The 18,451-nt window shown below is 38.6% G+C and overlaps 1 protein-coding gene across 4 annotated transcripts in view; it reads left to right on the top strand.

Annotated features, from left to right (window-relative positions):
• snx30 (sorting nexin family member 30) overlaps positions 1-18,451 on the top strand; it is a 133,477-nt gene that overhangs the window by 101,274 nt on the left and 13,752 nt on the right. For all 4 annotated transcript variants that reach the window (XM_059974848.1, XM_059974849.1, XM_059974850.1 and 1 more), the window contains exon 8: positions 18,141-18,293. In XM_059974848.1, coding sequence (XP_059830831.1) covers positions 18,141-18,293 — 153 coding nt within the window. The remainder of the gene's footprint in view (positions 1-18,140; positions 18,294-18,451) is intronic.

An 18,451-nucleotide genomic window follows, 5' to 3' on the forward strand; every position in this document is an offset into this window, starting at 1 on the left:
TTTGGAAGGGTCCTCAGTTTCATGCAAACTCCCAGAGTAAAACTAGAGGTGTCTCTATTTTTATTGATTCCAATATTCCTTTTAATCAGGAGGATATTATAGCCGATATTAATGGTAGATTTTTGATTGTTAAAGGAATAATTTGTAATAGGAAAATGGTTTTGGTTAATATTTATGGACCAAATGTTGATGATCCCTCAGTTTTTAAAGCTGTCTTTGCTTTATTACCTGATTTAAATGAATATATTTTATTAATGGGTGGTGATTTCTAATACTTGTTTAAGTCCTTTAATGGATAAGTCATCATCCAAATATCAACTCCCTAATCGTTCTGCATCGCTTCTTAATTCTTTCTTAATTGATTATGGTTTAATTGAGATCTGGAGGCATATGCACCCTAGTGATAGAGAATACTCTTTTTTTCCTCACGTGTTCATAATAAATATTCGAGAATCGACTATTTTATAGTTGACCCTCGACTTTTATTTAATGTTCAGAAATGTGAGTATTATGCGATTGCTATCTCTGATCATGCTTCTTTAAACTTAATATTTGAACTGAAAGATGTGGTTTCTACCAGACCATTTTGGAATTTTCCAGAACATTTATCACAAAGTTCAGAATTTGTTGAGTTTATTGAAGCTCAGATAAGAGATTTTTCTCTTTAATATAGGAAATGACTCGAAGTTAGTAATTTGGGATACATTAAAAGCTTATTTACGTGGTCAAATTATTTCGTATATAGCTAAACTGAAGAAACAAGAATGGAATTATATAAAATTTCTAAACAAATTAAAGAATTAGATAACATCAGTGCAATCTCTCCAAATGTTTCATTTAAAAGAAGAGTAGAATTACAATCACAGTATAATTTATTACTAACATATCCTATTGAAGGATATTTGCTTAAATTGAAAAGTCAATTTTATATTTTTGGGGATAAAAATGGTAAGCTCTTAGCTTCCCAATTAAGAGCAGCTAGAGCTAAAAGACAAATTTTAAGGATTCCTAAAAATAATGGAGATATAGCAAGTAACAATGAGGACATTAATAATATTTTTCAAGATTTTTACTCTGATCTTTATAGATCTCAATTTCCTGCAGATTCCTTCAAAATGAAGGCTTTTTTTTTTACATAAGATTAAATTTCCACAAATTTCTGTTGAAGATCAACAGATGCTTGATGCTTCAATTACCGAGCATGAAATTCAGAAAGCTATTTTATCAATGCAATCAGGTGAAGCTCCTGGACTTGATGGTATTTGATGGGATTTTATAAAAAATTTGAAAGATTACTTTCTCTGTAACTTTTGGAAATATTTCATGAATCCTTTGAGAAGGGTAATGAAGCAATTTTATGAAGCATCTATTTCCTTAATTCTTAAAGATCCTGTTGAATGGTCAACATATAGACCTATTTTGTTATTAAATGTGGATGCAAAAATTCTCTCTAAAATAATGGCTAATCATTTGGAAAATATTTTAACTAAAATCATCTCTGTGGATCAAATGGGCTTTATTAAAGGCCGTTACTGTTTCTCTAATGTTCGGAGATTGATGAACATTATATATTCATCATTATCTAAGCAACCTCAATGTGTTGTCACTATCGATGCAGAAAAGGCTTTTGATAGAGTTGAGTGGCCATATTTGTTTAAAGTATTAGAAAAATTTGGTTTTGGTAATAATTTCAATAGGTGGATTCAAATGATTTATAAGAATCCTATTGCCACGGTCATTACTAATAACTGCACTTGCATTGTCTCACTTTCTTTTTGTACTAGATAGGGATGTCCATTAAGCCCATTATTATTTAATCTTGTATTGGAACCTTTAGCTATAACATTACGTGAAGCTAAAAATATTCATGGTATCTCTATGAGATACCATAAGATTTCTCTTTATGTAGATGATCTTTTGGTTTTTATCTCGAATCTTGAGGAATCAATTCCTAATCTTTTGGAAACACTTAAACATATTGGTAATTTTTCGGAAGATAAACGACTTGAATAAAAGTGAATTGTTACCATTAAATGTCCCTGTTAGTGTATATATAATGATATTCCTTTTAGAATTGTTAATACATTTAGATATTTAGGTATTATAATTACTAAAAAAATATGCAGATCTTTATAAAGCTAACATAGTTCCTTTAATGGACTCTATGAAACAACTATTTTCTAGATGGAATCCACTTACTCTTTCTTTAATAGGTCGTATCCATGCTATGAAAATGATGATTTTACCTAGATTTTTATATATTTTCCAAAATATACCTATCTTTTTAACTAAAAAAATTTTTGATCAAATTGACTGTCTTATTTCTTCCTTTATTTGGAACAATAAGAGACCAAGAATTAACATGCATCATTTACAAAAATCTAAAAAAGATGGACTTGCACTTCCTAATTTAAGACTATTATTGGGCTGTAAATATCAAACAGTTATGTTTTTGGTTATACTGGCTCGATAAGAACCAAAAACCATTATGGGTTGATTTGGAATTAAAAGCTGTTAAATAATTTCATTTAACTTCAATATTAGGAGCTTCATTACCTTTACAGCTCTCTAAAATTCCAAATTTAAATCTTTACCTGGTTATTAAACAATCCTTACGGATTTGGGTTCAGTTTCATAATTTTTTAAATTTTAAACAATTTAAGTTGTCTAGTTTTTTAATATCAAAACTTGTCATTTAAACCTTCAATAACTGACCCCATTTTTCTCCTATGGAGAAATAAAAGGATCCGTTCTTCTACAGATTTATTTTGTGATGGTCGATTGATGTCTTTTGAAGAGTTAATTAATAAATATTCTCTCGTTCATAGACATTTGTTGCAATATTTTCAGGTTTGACATTTTTTACAACAATATTTAACTAAGTTTCCATATTTACAAGAATCTGATTTGTTGGATACCATTTTGAAGTTAAATCCTTTAGTGAGAGGTTCCATTAGCAGAATTTATAATTTATTTTTGTCACAAAAGGAGAACCTACAACTAAAGATTAAACAAGATTAGGAGAGAGAACTTAATATGTCCTTTGTTAATGAAGATCGGCTTCAAGTTTTGAAAACGTAAATTCTTCTTCTATATGTGCCAACCACTGTTTAATCCAATTTATAATTGTTCACCATTATTATTTAACAAAGGAGAGACTATCTAAAATATTTCCTAGTACAGACAACTACTGTGATAGATGTAAAACTAAAGTAGCTACTTTGTCACATATGTTCTGGTCAAGTTCTTCATTAAAATTGTATTGGAAATCTTTATTTTCTACAATTTCTAAAGCTCTGAAAATTAATTTACAACCTAATAGATTGACTGCTCTATTTGGAATAGTTCCACATCATATTCCCGGTATTTCATCTTCAGATCAACATGTAATTGCATTTGTTACACTATTGGCAAGAAGAGCTATTTTGTTAAAATGGAAAGATATCTCTTCCCCTACATTAATTGAATGGTTCTCTCAAGTAATGTTATGTCTCAGCTTGGAAAAAATTAGAAGTAGAACTTTTGATCCTCGATTCGATTTTGAGAGAAGATGGGGTTCTTTTCTCAAATATTATCATTTAATTTGAATTATTCTATATGGTTTCCTTCCAATTTTATTTTTTTATATAAATATGAATTGGTGGTTGATGACTTTTTTTTAATATATTTGGATGATGGTCAAATGTATTGCTCCGGGTGGGGGGGGGGTTGATTCCTAATGTTTTTCCCCCTTTTTTTGTAGTTAGTGGGGTTTTTCCCCTAGTTAGATGGGGTTCTTTTTTTCTTTTTTCCTATATATATATTCCCCCCCCCTCCATTTTTATATATTACGATCAGCTTTTTTCTTCAGCTTTGATTGTGTGCATATTAATCTGTTGAAGTTTTGTATCATTTTATAGCTGTAGAAGATTATGTACCCATTAAAAGATTTTAAAAATGAAAATGAAATGTATTTGAAGACCTGAGCTATTGTCTATATTGGTCTCCAAGGAATGATTATTTTGGTCAGTCATCTAGCTTTTCTATTAAATAAGGCAGGGATATGCTTTCTGATGAAAATACTTGTGTTTAGAGGTAAATCAATCAAGAAATTTCTTTTTTTTTGAGCCTTGTAGGAAAATAGCTATAGGTGTCTACAAACCCCATTTCTAGAAAAGTTGCGATATTTTCCAAAATGCAATGAAAACAAAAATCTGTGATACGTTAATTCACGTGAGCCTTTATTTAACTGACAAAAGTGCAAAGAAAATATTTTCAATAGTTTTACTGACCAACTTAATTGTATTTTGTAAATATACACAAATTTAGGATTTGATGGCTGCAAGGTACTCAACAAAAGTTGGGACAGAGGCATGTTTACCAATGTGTTACATCACCTTTCCTTTTAATAACTCTTTTTAATAGTTTTGGAACTGAGGATACTAATTGTAGTAGATTTGCAATTGGAAATTTTGTCCATTCTTGCTTGATATAAGACTTCAGCTGCTCAACAGTCTTTGGTCTCCGTTGTCTGATTCTCCTCTTCATGATGCGCCATACATTTTCAATAGGAGATGGATCTGGACTGGCAGCAGAATATTCAATTAACACCGGTTTGGAAGACTCCACATTAAGCAGGCTTATTGGTAGCAGGTATATTTACAAAATACAGTTAAGTTGGTCAGTAAAACTATTGAAAATCTTTTCTTTGTACTTTTGTCAGTTAAATAAAGGTTCACGTGAATCTGGAAATGGAGTTTGTAGTTCAAAATTAATGTTTCAATGTTCCTAATCTAGTTTTAACACGAGTCAGAAGACTCTTGCTACTTGCTACTAGATATGTATTGTGTTTGGGATAAATTTGGTCATGCTCTTTAAAGATTGATGCATCTTGGAATAAATGGCAGCAAGAGTTTGGATCTGGGAAGTGGGTGTCAAAATTAAGGAAAGTTTACAAAGCAATATATTGGCAAGTTCTTTCGTGTAGCATAGAATTACTTAATTTCTTTCCAAACTGAAGGCCATGTCTTCAGTTGGTATTACTAGTCAATCAGCATAGTTGAGTATTCTTTAAAGACATAATCTAAACAAAGGTGTAAATTAAAAAGTTTTGGAGAAATTTCCCTGTTTTGGAAAGTGTATTTCTAGATCAATTCAAATGGAAAGTGATAATAAATGACTGGTACTGGGTCTGGAGCTGGTATCACCTACCTTCTTTCCAAACTAAGCAAATACAAAACAAATATGCAATGCTTGAATAAACCTTGATTAGGAAGAAAAGAATTTTTGATTATTTGTTAGCTCAACTATTCCTGTTAAACCAGTAATTTAGTCCGTTTTTTAAAAAAAATTACTGAATTAAGTTTTTTTTTTGAATTGCCAGTCTGGAAGAATCATTCAAATGTCCATACATAAAGCCCTTTTCGTAATTCCATCTGTTGAAATTTTATCAGCAGTTTTATTTGGGCTTGGAATTGCTTGGCTAAAATACTCAAGGTGGGATAGTCGTGTTTGCATGTTTTTACAGTGATGGCATTGGATTCATTTTTATCTATGCCACAGTTGTGGCTTACTCCATATTACAAAATGTGCTGGTTGGTAGTTTAATTGGCCACTGTAAATTGCACATTGTCGGTGAGGTGGAAGGAATGAGAAGAGGTAGTTTAGAATCATGAAAGGATTTGATGCACAAGAGAGAATAGATTACAGGGAAAATGGGAATCGATGGGATTCATCTAAGTGTTGGTATTGTAACATGTGAGTTCAGTGGTGTTTGAATGTTAATGTTGGCATGCTTGATTTTTGGTAATCTGGGAAATGTATGCTGTTGAATATGTAAATGTCTATATTGGGTGCTAAATGCTCAAACTTTGTATCTGTTTTCCATTTGCTTGTATTTATTACATGTTTTAATGAGGGCTTTGCTAGAACTTTGTCAAGCAGAATTTGGTACTGTAGCATAGAAATGGTAGGACAATTCATAAAACCTTTTGAAGTAATCTTTAAGCAGGGTCTGGAATGGGAAGAGGCAGAAACTTAACCTGAAATGTCATGTTTCTGAACCAGAATGACATAGGCAAAATGGAGCAAACTAAATTGGCAACATGTAACAAACTGTGGAAAGCATGTTTTGAGTCATGTAATCCTACTTTCCAAAAAGGCGGGCTTGTTTGCTAGCTGACAAGGTAGAATTAATTATGGTATTGAATGAGCTAAACTTTCCAGTGCAATATGCTATATCATGAAGGAATTTGTTGTGCTACAGTTTTCGGGTCTCTTTAACTAATGTGTACAGACTGTATCTTGTATTTTCTCTTTTGATACTGGTGTTGACTGAGGAAATGCTTAAAGGAAGCAGCAGTGAAAATTTGAAATGAAGCCAAAAGTCTCTGGTCATATAAACTGGCGCTGGGATTCTAAATTGCAGGAAGGCTTCAACAAAAAGTGATGATGGTGAAATGTTGGGGAAGAGCTCTAGTTGAGATGCTTGTAGTAAGTATAGAGTTGGATGTTCTAAAACTTGTGTAACGCAGTGGATTTTGTCACCATTAGGAAAACAATCCTTCAACCATAACCTCTTCATGTGTTCTGCATTGGGCTCCCTCATGTGCCTAATGTTGCTTAGCAGTTTCTTTTGTATGTCTGGCTGTGGTTTTGAAATGAGATTAAAAGGTTTTTCATTCAGTAGTAAGTCAGCATATCAGGCAATCCATGATGGAAAAGGATTTTTGTTAGAAATCACAGATAACATTTGACATAAAGACAGTTTTTAAGCTGGTGTACTTGGTCTTTCCAGGATAAATCCAGTTCTGAATGAACTAATTCTGGATGCTGACCATAAACTATAGGAGCAGATTTCTGCCATTTGAACCATCAAGTATGCTCCACCCTTTCATCATGGCTGATCCATTTTCCCTCGACCCCATTCTGCTGCCTTATCCCTGTTGCCTCCAATGCATTGACTAGTCAAGAAACTATTAACATCTGCCTTAATACACCAATGACTTGGCCTTCACAGATGTCTATGGCAATGAATTCCACAGATTCACCAACCACTGGCTAAAGAAGTTCCTCCACATCTGTTCTAAGTGGATGTCCCTTGATTTTGAGATTGCTCTCTGGTCATAGACTGCCCCACAATAGGAGACATCCTCCCCACATCCACTGGGGCTTTCAAGATTCAGTAGGTTTCAATGAGATCCGTCCCTTATTTTTCTAACTTCTAGTGAGTACAGGCCCAGGACCATCAAACACTCCTACAATAACTGCTTCATTCTTGGTATCATTCTCATGAGCTTCCTATGAATCCTCTCCAATGTTAGTATATCCTTTCTTGGATAAGAGGCCCAGATCTGCTCTGAAAACCAAGTGATGCCTCACCAGTGCCTTTTAAAGTGTCAGCTTAATGTCCTTGCTTTTCTATTCTAGCCCCCCTCAATGCCTTCACTGCCAACTCAAACTGCAAGTTAAACTTTACAGAATACTGCATGAGGACTCCCAAGTTCCTTTGCACCTTAGATTTTAAAATTTTCTTCCTATTTCGAAGATGGTATATACTTTTATTCCTTCTACCAAAGTGCATGACTATACACTTCCCAGCTCTGTATTGTCTGACACTATCTTGTCCATTTTCCTAATCTGTTCAAGTCCTTTTGCCTCCTCCCTGTCTCTTCAACATTACCTGCTCCATCACTTTGTATCGTCTTGGCTGCAAAACTGTGAATTCCATCATCCAAATTATTGACATCTAATGTTATAAAGCTGTCCCAGCACCAACCCCTGTGGAACACCTTTAGTCACTGGCAGCCAACCTTTATTCCCATTTTACCTCCTGCCAATCAGCCAATCCTCTATCCATGCTAGTATCTTTCTTGTAATACTATGGGCTCCTACTTTGTTAAGCAGCCTCATAAGTCACCTTGCACTATATCCTAGCTGTATTACTGATTCATTTAGTGCAAGTACAACGTTTTCAACTGGAAATTTGTACAATATTTTTATTCAATCAAAATAATAAAATAATAATATAGAGTTTGTGGGTGGGGGGATGGTAGACGAGCTACTGGAGTAATTCAGCATTTCTGGAGGGAAATGCTCTGTCCAGAGATGCTGCCTGACCTGCTGGGTTCCTCTAGAAGCTCACTGTTTGACTGTAGCTTCCAGCATCTGCACTCTCATGTCTTCTGGGTGTTAGCAGCGGCAGTCTATGAAATATTCATTCTAACCTGTAACTGGAGGAATGAATGACCAACAAACTAACTATTGGGTTTGTTCAGGTGTAAATTTTTAATCTTTTGACTTTCAAAAGCTTGATCCATGCTTTGGAGTATGTTCTATTATGTTTTTTTCATCTATTATGTCTTTTGGAAGAAGACAGCGAGGCTTTGAGAGGAAGTGCAGCGGTGGCCATTTTCAAATTGCTTCTCAGATCGGCGTTCTGTGAGGCGGGACTGTGCAGGCGCGTGAAGGAGGCCTGGGAAGGAGGGAAGATATAAAAAGAACGCAGCCTTAAGCAGCGGGCAGCGGAGTGAGCCGGGAGCAGAGTGTAGGCTTATCTTTTAGTTCTCCTTGTTATTTTCAGTTATTCGGGAAGTATGAGTGTGAGGGCAGCTTGTTGTTCTCGGTGTCAGATGTGGGAGATCCTGGAGTCTCCGAGCCTCCCGGACGTCCGCATCTGCGCCAGGTGCGCCGAACTGCAGCTCCTGAGGGACCGAGTTAGGGAACTGGAGCTGCAGCTTGATGACCTTTGCCTGGTCAGGGAGAGTGAGGAGGTGATAGAGAGGAGTTACAGGCAGGTGGTCACTCCGGGGCCACAGGAGACAGATAGGTGGGTCACGGTCAGGAAGGGGAAGAGGCAGGTACTAGAGAGTACCCCAGTGGCTGTACCCCTTGACAATAAGTACTCATGTTTGAGTACTGTTGGGAGGGACAGCCTACCTGGAGGAAGTGACAGTGGCCGGGCCTCCGGCACAGAGGACGGCCCTGTAGCTCAGAAGGGTAGGGATAGAAGAAAGAGGACCATAGTAATAGGGGACTCGATAGTCAGGGGTTCAGACAGGCGGTTCTGTGGAGGTGATCGGGAGTCCCGGATGGTAGTTTGCCTCCCTGGTGCCAGGGTTCAGGACACTTCTGATCGTGTCCAAGATATCCGGAAGTGGGAGGGTGAGGAGCCAGAGGTTGTGGTACATGTAGGTAGCAATGACATAGATAGGAAAGGGGAAGAGGTCCTGAAGCGAGAGTATAGGGAGTTAGGAAGGCAGTTGAAAAGAAGGACCGCAAAGGTAGTGATCTCGGGATTACTGCCTGTGCCACGCAACAGTGAGAGTAGGAATGGAATTAGGTGGAGGATGAATGTGTGGCTGAGGGATTGGAGCAGGGGGCAGGGATTCAAGTTTCTGGATCATTGGGACCTCTTCTGGGGAAGGCGTGACCTGTTCAAGAAGGACGGGTTACACTTGAATCCTGGGGGGGACCAATATCCTAGCGGGGAGGTTTGCTATGGCTACAGGGCAGACTTTAAACTAGTAAGATGGGGGGGCGGGAATCAATTTGAGGAAACTATGGGACAGGAGGTTAGTTCACCAGTAGAGCAAGTAAGTAGACAGTGTGTGAGGGAGGAAAGGCAGGTGATGGAGAAGGGATGCACTCAGCCCGAAGATGTAGGGGAGAAGAAAGAAAAGGATAATAAATTTGAATGCATTGTTAGGGATGAAAAGAGAGGAGGAGGTGGAGAGTATCTTAAATGTATCTATTTTAATGCTAGGAGCATTGTAAGAAAGGTGGATGAGCTTAAAGCGTGGATTGATACCTGGAATTATGATGTTGTAGCTATTAGTGAAACATGGTTGCAGGAAGGGTGTGATTGGCAACTAAATATTCCTGGATTTAGTTGCTTCAGGTGTGATAGAGTAGGAGGGGCCAGAGGAGGAGGTGTTGCATTGCTTGTTCGAGAAAATCTTATGGCGGTGCTTTGGAAGGATAGATTAGAGAGCTCCTCTAGGGAGGCTATTTGGGTGGAATTGAGGAATGGGAAAGGTGTGGTAACACTGATAGGAGTGTATTATAGGCCACCTAATGGGGAGCGTGAGTTGGAAGAACAAATGTGTAAGGAGATAGCAGATATTTGTAGTAAACACAAGGTGGTGATTGTGGGAGATTTTAATTTTCCATACGTAGATTGGGAAGCTCATTCTGTAAAAGGGCTGGATGGTTTAGAGTTTGTGAAATGTGTGCAGGATAGTTTTTTGCAACAATACATAGAAGTACCGACCAGAGATGGGGCAGTGTTGGATCTCCTGTGTTATGAATGTACCACAGCTCTGAGGGGCCGAAGGGGCAGGAGCAGTCCCCTCCTTCCGGAGAATCGCAAGATCACTATTAATTCAGGTCTCGGACCCAGGAAATGAGAGACAATGCAACTGTTTTGACCATTGTTCTTAGAGACACCTGTGTGAATTGCAACTCCCTGCTACGTGCCAGCTACCAGGGACGTGGACACCCTTGGGCAATGTGGGGGTGGGGATTGCATCACCCTACTTTGATGGACATCTACAACTCTGCAAGTCAAGATAAAAAGGGACTGCAGGAAGTGGTACCCCAGCGACGCTCCAGAAGGACACACCATCGCTCAGCGCTCCCGTGCTAGTGGGAAACCATTTAAAGCCACGTGCATCCCGTTCTCCTTTGCCTAGGGAGCAGGTGGCTGATAACACCGAAAAGGACTTCGAACTAACAACGGGGAACCAACTTTCCCGATTCAATGGATTTGCTTCATAAACGACTGGGCAAGTTTCTTGTTTCACAAGTCTGTCTTTCTAACAAGTGAAACCCAGCGGTCCCCCAAAAGGCTGAAGCCTGCAGACTTCTGAGTGACTTTTATATTTCCATCGGACTCAGTATTATCCCCTAGACCAGGGGTCAGCAACCTTTACCATTGAAAGAGCCACTTGGACCCGTTTCCCACAGAAAAGAAAACACTGGGAGCCGCAAAACCCGTTTGACATTTAAAATGAAATAACACTGCATACAACGTTTTGTTTTGCCTTTATGCTATGTGTTGCATTTATGAAATTGATGAACTCCTGCAGAGAAAATGAAATTACATTTCTGCATGCAACAAAAACATTTTGAACTCCGAAAAAAAGACGTTGGGTTGAAGGTTACTTTTAAGTAAAATACTCAACGTCTATTTGAGTCCTTCTTGTATTTATGAAAAACGCCAAACTTAAATTTGCCGCCAGGAGCAAACCAAAAATAACGTCAGCCAGCTGTCAACCTGAAAAATAAAAGGACTATTTCACTGAACAATGAAAACATATGAATATACAAAATAATAGGCAATTAAAATATTTATCATACTTGTTCAGGTTGACTCACACCTGACAATGCAGTCGTATTCAGTAGGGATGGATCGATGCTTAGGGGAGTGACCGGGAAGGATAATGTGTTTTTTTTTCCTCTCTGAACTCACAGAAGCGTTTCCCAAACGATGTTTGCATTGCGATGATTGCAGAATGTAAATACTCCGAATTTATCATGTCGTGACATTGTTTGAACTCTCTCAAATTGGGGAAGTGAGACCATGTGCCTTTCTGTAAATCTCTGGCAAGCAACGTCAACTTGCGCTCGAATGCCAAAACATCCTCCAACATGTGCAGGGCTGTACGTCCTTACCCCGTTGAAGAGCTGTGTTCAGCGTGTTCAGGTGCGCTGTCATGTCTACCATGAAGTGTAGCTTTTCCAGCCACTCTGGCTGTTCCAGCTCAGGAAAGTTGAGCCCTTTGCTGCCCAGGAAAGTTTTCACTTCTTCCAGACACGCGACAAAGCGTTTCAGCACCTCCCCTCTGGACAGCCAGCGATAAAAACGCGTTGTAGCGGTTGCTACACGCAGTCAGTAAACTGCAGTCAAAGATAGCTTTATTCGAACTAAACAGCCTTGCTTTTAAGCCTCCCTCAACCCGCCCCCCATGGGCGCGGATGCTGCAAAAGACACGTACTCACAAACCCCCGTAGGCTATCTCCCTTAGCCTGAACGCTGGCTAATTGTGAGCCGGTTCGGATGTGTCAGGAAATGGGTCGCCACAACGTCTTATTTAGATTGTACAAGATCACCATAATCTTCGAATTTAGATTTACATTTCAAAAACTAACAAACTAACATAAAATACATTTTAATTAAATACTGACCATGTAGCGGTGTGCTACACGCAGCGCTAAAATTACGACACGGAGTCGGTAACTGCAGTCGAAGGAAAAAACTTTATTCGAAATCTTCAGCCTCACTTTTAAGCCTCTGTCAACCGGCCCCCCATGGCGCAGAGGCTCCAAAGCTCTGTGCTCGCAAACCCCCGTAGGCTATCTAATTGTGAGTCGGTTCGGATGTGCCAGGAAAAGGGTCGCCACAAACAATTATTTCCCAAAGCAACAGGGAGCCGTAGCACAGACGTAAAAGAGCCACATGTGGCTCCGGAGCCGCGGGTTGCCGACCCCCGCCCTAGACAAATGATAGAACTATTTCTTATGATAATTATTACTATACCTACGCTTTAGATGGAGCATTGACGAAGTATATTATCTGAATGTTTGCATTAACCTTACTTTTGTGTCCCCTTATAAAATAAAGACTTTTAAAAATAGTACCATCAGACTTCAATGGACTTCTCTATCTTTGCTGGTAAGTGATCCAGTTACAGGATACGTAACACCTGTTAGGGAATGCGATAGGTCAGCTGACAGATGTATGTGTTGGGGAGTACTTCGAGTACAGTGATCACAATAGAATTAGCTTCAATATAATTATGGAGAAGGACAGGACTGGACCTAGAGTTGAGATTTTTGATTGGAGAAAGGGTAACTTTGAGGAGATGCGAAGGGATTTAGAGAGAGTGGATTGGGTCAAGTTGTTTTATGGGAAGGATGTAATAGAGAAATGGAGGTCATTTAAGGGTGAAATTATGAGGGTACAGAATGTTTATGTTCCTGTTAGGTTAAAAAGAAAGGTTAAAGGTTTGAAAGCACCGTGGTTTTCAAGGGATATTAGAAACTTGGTTCGGAAAAAGAGGGATGTCTACAATAGATATAGGCAGCATGGAGTAAAGGAATTGCTTGAGGAATATAAAGAATGTAAAAGGAATCTTAAGAAAGATTAGAAAAGCTAAAAGAAGATACGAGGTTGGTTTGGCAAATAAGATTAAAGTAAATCAGAAAGGTTTCTACAGTTATATTAAAAGCAAGAGGATAGTGAGGGATAAAATTGGTCCCTTAGAGAATCAGGGTGGTCAGCTATGTGTAGAGCCGAGGGAGATGGGAGAGATTTTGAACAATCTCTTTGGTATTCACTAAGGAGAAGGATATTGAATTATGTAAGGTGTGGGGAAACAAGTAAGGAAGTTATGGAACCTATGACAATTAAAGAGGTGGAAGTACTGGCGCTTTTAAGAAATTTAAAAGTGGATAAATCTCCGGGTCCTTACAGGATATTCCCCAGGACCTTGAGGGAAGTTTGTGTAGAGGTAGCAGGAGCTCTGACGGAGATCTTTCATGTGGTTCCATTGTTTAAAAAGGGTTCTAGAAGTAAGCCTAGCAATTATAGACCTGTCAGTTTGACATCAGTGGTGGGTAAATTAATGGAAAGTATTCTTAGAGATAGTATTTATAATTATCTGGATAGACAGGATCTGATTAGGAGTAGCCAGCATGGATTTGTGCGTGGAAGGTCATGTTTGACAAACCTTATTGAATTTTTTGAAGAAGTTACGAGGAATGTTGACGAGGGTAAGGCAGTGGATGTAGTCTATATGGACTTCAGCAAAGGCCTTTGACAAAGTTCCACATGGAAGGTTAGTTAAGAAGGTTGAGTTGTTAGGTATTAATGCTGGAGTAATAAAATGGATTCAACAGTGGCTAGAAGGGAGATGCCAGAGAGTAGTGGTGGATAATTGTTTATCGGGATGGAGGCCGGTGACTAGCGGGGTGTCTCAGGGATCTGTTTTGGGCCCAGTGTTGTTTGTAATATACATAAATGATCTAGCTGATGGGTGGTAAATTGGATTAGTAAGTATGCCGATGATACTAAGGTAGGAGGTGTTGTGGATAATGAGGTGGGTTTTCAAAGCTTGCAGGGAGATTTATGCCGGTTAGAAGAATGGGCTGAACGTTGGCAGATAAAGTTTAATGCTGAGAAGTGTGAGGTTCTACATTTTGGCAGGAATAATCCAAATAGAACATACAGGGTAAATGGTAGGGCATTGAGGAATGCAGTGGAATAGAGAGATCTAGAAATAACAGTGCATAGTTCCCTGAAGGTGGAGTCTCATGTAGATAGGGTGGTGAAGAAGGCTTTTGGAACGCTAGCCTTTATAAATCAGAGCATTGAGTACAGAAGTTGGGATGCAATGTTAAAATTGTACAAGGCATTGGTTAGGCCAAATTTGGAATATTGTGTACAGTTCTGGGCACCAAGTTATAGGAAAGATATCAATAAATTAGAGAGAGGGTGCAGAGACTATTTACTAGGATGTTACCTGGGTTTCAGCACTTAAGTTACAGAGAAAGGTTGAACAAGTTAGGTCTCTATTCATTGGAGCGTAGAAGGTTGAGGGGTTGATTTGATCGAGGTATTTAAAATTTTGAGAGGGATAGATAGAGTTGACATGAATAGGCTGTTTCCATTGAAAGTAGAGGAGATTCAAATGAGAGAACATGATTTGAGAGTTGGGGGGCAAAATTTTAAGGGAAACACAAGGGGGTATTTCTTTACTCAGAGAGTGATAGCTGTGTGGAATGAGCTTCCTGTAGAAGTAGTAGAGGCCAGTTCAGTTGTGTCATTTAAGGTAAAATTGGATAGGTATATGGACAGGAAAGGAGAGGAGGGTTATGGGCTGAGTGGGACTAGGTGAGATTAAGAGTTCGGCACGGACTAGGAGGGCTGAAATGGCCTGTTTCCATGCTGTGATTGTTATATGGTTATATCATGCCCTATTCGCCTTCTGTTGTGTTTAAAACGTGAAATGATTGGCATGGTAGAGTAGAAGTCAGCGTAATGCTAATTCAGCACCAGGATTCAATTACCATTGCGATTTGTAAGGAATTTGTACATGGATTTCCTCCCACATTCTAAAGATGTTGTGATAAGGTTAGTAAGTGGTGGGCACGTTATGTTGGTGTCAGAAGCACAGTGACACTTCAAACTTTGGACTGTCACCACCAGGGTCAAGAACAGTTACTGCAAATATTCAACACTTTTCTCTTCTATCTGTCTGCTTCCCAAAAGCCCTGGAAACTGCAGTTATTTAAACCTCTTTTCTAAAAAATAATCTAGATGCCGGAGTAATTAATGACTACAGTCCTACGTCAAACTTGTGTTTAAGTAAAATCATTGAAAAGGTGGTTTATCAGCAACATAATAACTTCTTGGCACTAAGCAATTGTATGGATGTTTTCCAGTCTGGATTTCGACAATACCATAGCACTGAGACTTTTCTGGCCAAGGTTTTAAATGACATCTGCTTAAATCATGATGAACTTTTACTTTTGGTTTTACTGGATCTTAATGCTGTTTTTTTGATACAGCTGGTGATTGCTGGACAGAGTGGAAAACTGGGTGGGACTTTCTGGTATAGTCCTCAAGTGATTTAAATTGTATTGTTATGAATGCACCACAGCTCTGAGGGGCCGAAGGGTGCGGGGTAGCCTCCTCCTTTGTAAGAATCGCAGGATCGCTATTGATTTGGGTCAGGAGACCCAGGAAATGAGAGAGAGACGTGCGGAATGTCTTGACCCCCCCCGGCGATATAAAAGCTATGGGAAACGGCCATTGTCTCTTGGAGCCGAACTTGTGTATTACAACACTGTGCTACATGGAAGCCCTCAGGCAAAGTGGGCTGGTTGAGGGAGGGATTGCATCACCCCAACCTGATTGACATCTGAGACCCTGTGAGTCAGGATAAAAGAGGGTCTGTGGGAACAGAAGAAACGCTAGCGATCCCGTAATAGTGGAAGCCGGTGGGAAGAGGCCACGTGCGTTCAGTTCCAGTTGCCCCGGAACCAGTGGCTTTTACTACGGGAGAATGGCTTTTAGCTTGGAACGGGGAACCCAACTCCCAATGACTCTCATAATAAAAGGACATCATAAAAGGACTGGGCAAGTTTTAACCCGTCTTTCTCTCAAACCAAAACGCTGCAGCTTGAACGAACTAACAGTGACTTTTATATTTCCATCGGACAATACATTATCCCCTAGGCAACGATAGAGCTATTTCTTATTGATTATTATTATACCCGCGCTTTTAGATTTAGTATTGACGACGTATATTATCTGTATGTTTGCATTGATATTATTTTGTGTATTTTTATCAATAAATGCTGTTAAAATAGTACCATCAGACTTCAACGGACCTCTATCTTTGCTGGTAAGTGACCCAGTTACAGGGTTCGTAACAGTATTTACAGGGATATTTTATATTGATTTGGTAGCTGTGTATCTGACTGAACAAAAATTGCATGCGAGTGCCTCAAGGGTCCATACTAAGGCCTCTTCTGTTTAATGTATACATGCTCCCTCTAGCTCAAATCATGGTAAGCAACAAAATATCTTAATTATGCAAAAGACACTCCAATTTATATATGTCACACAGTGACTATGGTCCCATACTATCTCAAAAAAAAACCCAGTATTGAACAAATCACTGATTGGATGTGTCAAATTTTCCTCCAGTTAAAGAGAGTGCTGAAATAATTGTTCTGGGGCCAAATAGAACATTCGAAAGTCAATGCTCACTTAGAATCCCTGTCTTTTCAGACCACAAACCAAACCAGAAATCTTGGTGGTTGAGATGAGCTTTGACTTAAATTTTAACTGCTACATTAAGACAATTGCAAAGCCAGTCTACTATCGTCTTTTAAAAAAAAAATATGTATAGCAAGAGCTAAAGGGTTTGTGTCTCAGCATGGGCTAGAAAAACTCATCTGTGCGTTTATTTTTAGTAGGCTTGATATTACTGTAATGCTGTTTTCACAGGTCTCTGTTTTTAAAATAATACCTCAGCCAGCTACTGGAGTCCTCACTAAGACCAAGAAAGTGGAACATATCACTCCAGTTCTCAGAACCATGGCTTCCTGTCCATCAGAGGATTGACTTCAAAATATTGCTAGTGGTTTATAAAGCACTGAGTGGTCTAGGGTCAAAATACATCTCTGATCTCTTGCTGCATTATGAACCTTCCCGTGATCTCAGGTCATCTGGAGTGAGTCTGCTTTCTGTCCCCAGGGTTAAAACTAAACATGGTGAAGCAGCCTTTAGTTACTATGCTCTATATATCTGAAATAACCTTCTGAAAGATCTGAAGTCTGCCCCAACTTCAAGCTCTTTTAAATCGAGGCTTAAAACTTAATTAAAAGCTACAGCAAAAAGTTAAAATCTCCTGCACTGTAGCCTCTCATATCCTTTGTGATTTTATTGTGTATTGTTTGATTATTAGATCTTGTTCTATATAAAGCAGTTTGAACTGCCTTGTGTTTGAAAAGTGCTATACCAAATAAACTCGCTTGTTTGCTACCCGTCAGGCTCTTGAACAAAAGGGGATAACAACACTTGCCCATCCATTGAGATGTTCCCACAACCAATAACCTCATTTTAAGGATTCTTTATCTCAGTATCTCATTCTTGTTTTATTGCTATTTGTTTATAAACAATATAAATTTGTTTATATTTGCATTTGCACAGTTTGTTGTCTTCTGCACTCTGAGTTGATCTTCCTTTGATTCTGTTAGTTACTATTCCATAAATTTACTGAGTGTGCCTGCAGGAATTGCCTATGGTGATGTATGTATTTTGATAATAAATATCAGCATTAATATTTAATAAGAAAAAACCTTTTTCTGCCTTATCAGTAAATTTCTTTCAAATGAAGGGACCATGGTTTATGTATGCTGGCTGTAGCTGGAATATATGCCCCTCAGCTTTCTAATTTTGTTCTGTCCCAGACTCAGTCCAGTGGCAGAGTCGGAGTTCAGTTGCCATTGAGCTGCATTGGATTACTTGTGTAATCCTCTGAATCATTGGCAGGAAGTAGTTCTTCCATGCAATCTATGCTAGTGGTTAATTGTTTTCTTTTTTAAGTGCACAATATATGAAGACAAATTGAATCTTTTCTATTGTAAAGATACCAACAGATGTTGAAAAGTGCCAGGATCGCGTGGAATGCTTTAATGCTGATCTAAAGGCAGACTGGGATCGGTGGCAGTGTAATAAGAGGCAGGACTTCCGGCATCTGTTAATGGGAATGGCAGACAAAAACATCCAGTATTATGAGAAGGTAAATCTGTGATATGAATGTACATGCCATTCTGCCTGACTTTTTAAAATCATACTTTCAACCACCTGTTTCTATTGTTTGTTTGTATTTATGCCTTGATGATATCCCATGCAAAACAACTGGTATGTTACTGCTGCTCGCACATGTTGTTCTAGGAA

The sequence above is a fragment of the Hypanus sabinus genome, chromosome 7 (assembly GCF_030144855.1).
Source record: "Hypanus sabinus isolate sHypSab1 chromosome 7, sHypSab1.hap1, whole genome shotgun sequence".
Lineage (NCBI taxonomy): Eukaryota > Metazoa > Chordata > Chondrichthyes > Myliobatiformes > Dasyatidae > Hypanus > Hypanus sabinus.